The sequence below is a fragment of the Micropterus dolomieu genome, linkage group LG13 (genome assembly GCF_021292245.1).
Source record: "Micropterus dolomieu isolate WLL.071019.BEF.003 ecotype Adirondacks linkage group LG13, ASM2129224v1, whole genome shotgun sequence".
NCBI classification, from domain to species: Eukaryota; Metazoa; Chordata; class Actinopteri; order Centrarchiformes; family Centrarchidae; genus Micropterus; species Micropterus dolomieu.
In genome coordinates this window covers 5,571,294-5,578,228 of record NC_060162.1, presented here as the reverse complement: position 1 = coordinate 5,578,228, position 6,935 = coordinate 5,571,294, and the positions used below count along the sequence as shown (strand labels likewise).

The following is a 6,935-nucleotide window of genomic DNA, read 5'->3' as shown; positions in this document are numbered from 1 at the left end:
TAAGTGTTTAATGCTCAACATTGTGTCTCGTCACACCTCTTATCTGAGCCCTTATGTCCCCACCACTTTAACGTTAAGTAACGTCATAATGTTATGGCTGATTGGTTTATATACAGGTAGCTAGTTTAGTCCAGCGGTTCCCAAATCTGAACATCATAGTTGGAAAATTTGCCTTCTTAGGACTAAAAACCAATAATTTCAAATGTAACTATCTGAAAAGTTTAGAGTGGGAATTTGTCTTTGGTGGAACTGCTAACATCTGAAATGTGAAAAAGACTTATGTTTAATGTAAAATCTGAATCTGCAAAGTAACTGAAGCCGTCAAACAAATGTTGGAGTAAAAAGAACATCATATTTTTTTAGAAGCATAAAGTATCATAAAATGGAAATAACGTTACTCAAGTATAAGTACCTCGAAATTGAGATGATTTACATGAAGGACATCTTCAATACACCAAGGAGCATTAAAAGACATGTTGGTGCTTTATTTTATTTTATAGAAAGCAGAGAGGAATGTCATGATAGGAAACAAAATAAGCAACAAAAAAGAAAACCTTATAAAGTACATTTACATTTGTATGTAAAATCATTTAAAATATGAAGTTTCAATAAATACTTCAATACATTTAGGCATGCAGATATATATTTTTCATGATTTACATTTCATTACAGTATTAATTCATAAAATGACTTTTTCATCTCAATTATTGCACTTACGTTGTGATGGGTTCGTCCTGAAACCGGTCACATGCATAAGGTCGTAAAGGTTAAAAGGTCAAACTCGTGTCACGTTCAGGGCGGGAAAGAAAATCCACAGTTTGGATTCTACACATTTTAACTAAAAAAGGAAAAAGAAAGCACGATGGTATCATGAGCCCAAATACAAGACGGGACAGAGAGCAAGAGGGAGTTTGTCACTGAGCAAATATCTGCTTTGCTCTTACACATGTCTGTCTGAATGGCAGCTGTAAACTCCACGATTCAGGAAGAGTGACATTTGACATTGATGCCACTCTCAAATATGAAGCTACAGCTAGCTGCTGGTTAGCTTAGCATAAAGACTAGGATTTTTAGCCAGAATCTGTCCAAAGGTAAATAAATCCGCCTACCGGCTCCTTTAAAGCTCACTTATTAACAAGTTATATGTCGTTTGTTTAATCAGTAAGTTTTCGTTCGGTGCAACAAACTCTGACGAGCTCATTACTGCCCCAGCTAGACGCCAACTGTGTCTGCCAGCTGATTAATCAATTATTAAAATAGTTGTCAATTAATTAATCGACTACTAACCAAAACGGTAAAGCTGCAGCCCAGACAGCTGAACAATTGCTACACAGATATTTCTGCCATAATCCCAAACTTTACCCTCTGTATGAAGGGAAAAGAGGCTTTAACCTGCTAATAGTCCTGCAATGACATGTGTGTTAATCAGTGAGCTTTAGAGGTGCTGGTAGGTCAGGCTAGCTGTTTCCCCCCGTTTCCAGTCTTTATGCTAAGCTAAGCTAAGCGTGGGCTGGCTGAAGCTTCATATTAATGTCCTTGTAAAACTCATGGTACTTTGGACTCGTTAAATACAGGAACGTATTTTTACAGTTAAAGACAGGTTTGACACAGTTAACACATAATAAGAGAACAGTTTAAAATCACACACACACCAAACTCAAACAACAACAACTCCAGTAAGTAAATAAGCTCGGAAAACAAATCTTTGGGGAAAAAAAAAAAAAAAAAAGGCAGCGGAAAGAGTCTCTCGGGGAATAAAATAAGATAAATATAAACATCACATATTCCAAATCTTGTTAGGTCTGTCAGTTACCAGCTGAACAAATCAAACAGGCTTCAAAATGCTGCATCATGTATCTAAATATTTGTTATACAGCATGTTTAAAGCATTTTAAATATGAGGGGGAGTCATCTTAAACATTTACTCAGTATTTTACTCGAAATTAACCATTTGTATTAGCAGTTAATCTGCAGGTTATTTTCTCAATTAATACGTTCAGTTGGTCTGTAAAACGCCCAAACTTCAAACATCTTGTTTTGTCCAAAACCCAAAGATATTCAGTTTACAGTGACTTAAAACAGAGAAAAGCAGCAACTCGTCACATTGGAGCAGCTAAAACCAGAGAGTTTTTGCTTTAAAATTTTTTGTTTTATGATTTAATCGATTATTAAAATAGTTTCCAGCTCTGATTATAGTATTTTAAGCTCATTAAAATAGATTTTCACCCTCTGTCGTCACATCCTTGCTGGTTTTAAATATTGTCGCCTGTTAAAGAGTAATTTAATGGTAATGTGTCATGATGAAACTCATTAATCGTCCATCTTTCTTTCCTTCTCAGAGTGACAGCACAATCAGCCGATCACAAAAAAATAATGACAGAAGCTTGATTCAAGTAATCATTTATATGTGTATATACAGTATTTGTTTTTCTTTTTCAAAATACTGACCCGGTTTAAAAATGACATCCTTAGAAGAGAAGTAGAGGATGCACAAGTCAGCAGATGGTTTGTTATGAATAAAGATCTGAAAAACTGCAGCTGTTTTGTGTGTTAATATTTCCAGTGTCGTTTCAAAACACTAAACACCACTTCTGTCAGCGGCAGCATCCGTTTAAACCTTTAAAAGCTCACAGGGACGCCATCTCAGCGAATAAACAGCTAATAACCCAGCTGGGCCTCCGTCTGATCCTGTGTGGGACTGCAGGTAAACAGTTTATTTGAATCATATACTAACAGAAATCTCTCTCGCTCTCTTACATACTGCAGGTCTGTTTGTATTAATAGATTTGGTCTCTCCTGCTGGAATTACACTTTCCCATAATGCCTTGGGGAGATGTACACATGAAGTATAATGTCACGGAGATAGTGAGCTGTGGATTTTTAGCATATATTTGTTACAAAATTCATTTTGGCACCATTATAATTATGCCAAATTAGCTGTTAGCTTTTCCCGTTTGCATTGTACCCGTAGATGTTCAGACAACTATCACAAGACTACTTTGATGCTGAAGAAAACTTATAAACGTGATGTTTCTTAGGCAAGTTCTGCAGTTACAAGCGTATTTTTTTTCTCCTAAGATTTCTAAGCACATTTATGGTTGTTTATTCCCAGCAATCGGGCGCTAAACTGCCTTTATAAGTCCCAGCATGCACCTGTCTCTTTCACCTCGCAGTTTGAAAACCTCAGTCTCTGATAGAGATTGAATGTGAGTTTGATATCCTTCCTCCATAATCCCTTCCTCTTGTTGCATCATATTTCACCCTATATATTTATATTCGTGTATATTTATGACTTATATGAAAAAGTGAAAACGCTACAAAAAGAAAAAAAAAAAACAGGCATTGGTGATTTGCTGAATCCACAAATCAACGGCAGTTTTTGGCATTCTTCCCACCAGGATGATGAAAATGACCCAGTTTTACTAATTAAAAGGATAATTGTGGTGCTTTTAAACTGGGAAAACCATATTTTCACACATTTTGATGTTGAAGTGACTTGTAGTTACAAAAAATTTGGAATCTGTGCTGTAGTTGCAACCGGTTTGTGGCTGCAGCAGCTGAAACGCTTTTCTTCAGGGAAATTGCGCTTCTCAAAAATACGTCCAAAAAAGGTGCTTCTTTTTGCCACCAACAGGCTCAGACTGTTACACCAGGTGTCTGACAACATCAGAGACAGGATCCCCACGAGTGACTCCCGGTGGTCTTTTTTAACAGGAAACTGAAGTCTCGCTCTGAAATCTCGTGGGAGGAGAGTTGCTGCAGGATGCCGCCGGTGGAAACGAGGGAGAGGCGTTTGATGTGTACATAGAGGAGCTGATAGTAACACTTTTATTTTCCTAACGTTACTCCAAGATAAACTCCTCTCTCCAACTCTGACTCTCGTTTCCACGGTCGTCTTCCTGCAACAACCCGCCTCTCACGATATTTCAGAGTGAGAATTATCCTTGAGCGAGACTTCAACTTTTTGCACTTTCTGTGGACGTGTTCTGGCGGGCATTGCCCCTGAGGAAAACTCACACAGATCCAATCCACGGATTCCAAACCTTTTTGTACCTACTCGTCATTTTTTCGAGTTTAAAAATACTGAAATTATCCTTTTAAAGTAATATTTTGACAAATTGGGAAATGCACTACAGTATTTACTGTTTTGCCGAGATGCGATGAGACGAGAAGATCGTTTCCACTCTCATTTGTGTTTGCTTAATACAAAGCTACAGTCAGCAGCTGGATTTCCCACAATGTCAAACTTCTCCTGTAAGGAAGTGAGAAAATCCTGCTCACATAAAATCTACAGTACAAATGGTTGTCACACAGCTGAATGTATGAGTGTGCAGCACGTGTGTTCAGTGAAGAGCTGAGTCTGTGACAAAAATACTCACTTCCTAAAACAAACCCATCACAGCAAGCTACAGTACGACTCTGACATGTAGACCGACATAATGAGAGGTTAGAGGTTGTATCCTCGCCAAGAATGCCACAGCAACAACAACAAGAACATTAAAAAAAAAAAGATTAGTGGTCCATCTTTACAAACAACATACAGAAGAATGACAAAAAATACTTCTGAGTAGTTTCTGATTTTAAAAAAATCAAGTTTTTTTGTTCAAAGGTGTCTCCAGCTCGTCTGCTTGATTCGAGCCACTGTTTTCTTTTGGCTCCACGTATCCATAAAACATTAAAAAATATTCCTCCAGTAAGCATAACTAGTTTTCCCAGTCAGTGCACGGGAGGCCTTCGTCCTCGGACTCTGACTCCGGCGAGGCCTCTTTGATTCTTCTCAGGGCCTCGTGGATGCTGCGGGTCAGAGCGTCGGCCGAGTGGGTGAAGCTCTTGGGGTGTCGCGGCTGCTCCGGCCGGGTCCGGACCTTCTTCAGCCTGACGCCCTGCCTGATCTGAGCCAGGATGTTGTTGCTGTCGTCGTCCGGGTCGGGGCCCAGGACCCGCAGCTCGGCCTTCCTCAGGTGGAAACTGCCCCGTTTTAAGGAAGCCAGCACCTCGTCCATGGGGGAGCTCGCTGCAGACACGCAGCGACACCACAGTTAACCTCACGTACAGTTTCTGGGTTCATTTTAAAACCACATAGAAAACAATTCAACACCTGTTAAACAATCACACCGACCAAAGTGTGAAAAACTGATGGAAAATCAGTACGGACCTAAAATTATAATAATATTATTATTATTATTATTATTATTCACTACTTCTAAGCATTATTTAAAAATTATTGACTAATAATTCATTTAATAACTTCATTAGGACCTGAATAAGTAACAGGAAATGTATTAGGGCTGAACAATTTGGAAAAAATATCTAATTGCGATTATTTTGACTAATATTGAAATTAGGATATGATTTGCGATTTTAGAGGGAATGATCACTTTTACATAATTATTTTCATTTTCTTTGAATAACATTTCGATAAATTGTTAAATAGATTGTTCAGCACTAAAAGTGATAAATTAATTTAATTCATTTTAAGTTTTTGGCTAAAATCAATGCTTTCTGTGAGATGATGAGTTTGCTGTAGTGTTTTCTTTAGCTTACAGATGGAAAACGTCTCCCAACAGCCCGTAATCACATACAAAAACATATTTAAGACTTTTTTTATTTCCTTTTTCTGGAGGAAATAAAATTTGATGCTTTTTAAGACTTTACAGAAAATCCTCCTTTATTACTTTGTCTCTGCCTCTATACTGCTCTAAAACAACATGCCCATAAATATAATAAGATTTACCTTTTTAATCAGTTTGTATCCTTTACTAAAAGTTTTATTTTTAATTTCAGTTCATCTTATTTCACATTATTATTCTACCCTGGTTTATTGTATATTATTTTTGAGCAGCATTGTGTGAATGACAGGTGCTATAAAAATAAAAAGGCTTTGACAGCCAAAAAGGGCAAACACACCTCAACTTTAGAAAACACAAATACGCACAACAGAAATGTTTCAAGAGGACACGAAAAAGTCAGGTCCAAATCATCCGTTCATTGTTTATCTGTTGTTCTGTTTTGTACCGTTTCTTCAGTTTGCGTAGTCTGATGTGCAGCGTGCACCTTACAGGAGCTCGCAGATTAAAAGAAGTGTTGGGAAATTTCTGTTAATCAGAGGTAATAACCAGGTTCATCAGTGATGACAGACGGACTTTAGCCTGTTCTGAACATAAATAACCGTCTGAAAAGTTTCCTGAATTAAAGCCAGCACTGAAGTTTGTTGTCCACACCGATTTTTAATCTCAGGTCGTACAGTGGCATCTTGTGGCCACGGACGTCAAAGCAGCTTCATTAGTAGTTTAATACTTAATATAACTACTGCATGACTTGGTGATATTGACCAAACCTGGATGTCTTTCCAAAACAGCCTGTCAACATTTGGTGAATCATTTCTATTTGTGATACCAAGTTCTGGACATCCTCAGCTTCATCAGTGGCGGGGCAATATACAAGCAATAAATCTCCTCCCCCTTAAACAATTGTGATCCTATGTGATGTGTAACTTTTTAAACATCGAAGCTGAGGTTATCTCTTTATCCTGATAATGCTTGGCCTTTGGTAGCCTGTACCTCGGGATATTTCTCCTCTAACAATATGATTATCGCGCAGGCTACAGGCCATCTGTCAACACTGGTGGTAGGACAGTAAAGACTCTAGGTAGGATAGCGCAGTAGCAGAAGTCAAAGACACACAACATCAACTTAAACGGACGATACCCGGACCAGGCTTCAATAACTTAATGGGTCGCAAACCGTGGCAACAACAAGCGTGTCCATGTTCAGCACTTTTAAGTGTCCGCCTTCTGTTGTCCTTTTGTCTATTTGCAGTGCATCAAATGAATGTAGAGGTTTTCTTAATTTGCTTGTGTTTGGTCTATTTGAAGGTAAAAGGTAGGTTTATTTGTCACATTACAACAGTAAAGAGAAAATTAAGTTTGTAACGTC

General features: G+C 38.0%; 1 protein-coding gene across 1 annotated transcript in view; it reads right to left on the bottom strand.

Moving 5' to 3' along the window:
* Positions 1-460: 460 nt before the first annotated feature.
* Positions 461-6,935, bottom strand: part of jmy (junction mediating and regulatory protein, p53 cofactor) — a 36,458-nt gene continuing 29,983 nt past the window's right edge. Inside the window, exon 10 of the mRNA XM_046066639.1 lies at positions 461-5,014. Within this exon, the coding sequence (XP_045922595.1) occupies positions 4,704-5,014 (311 nt within the window). The 3' untranslated portion in view covers positions 461-4,703. The remainder of the gene's footprint in view (positions 5,015-6,935) is intronic.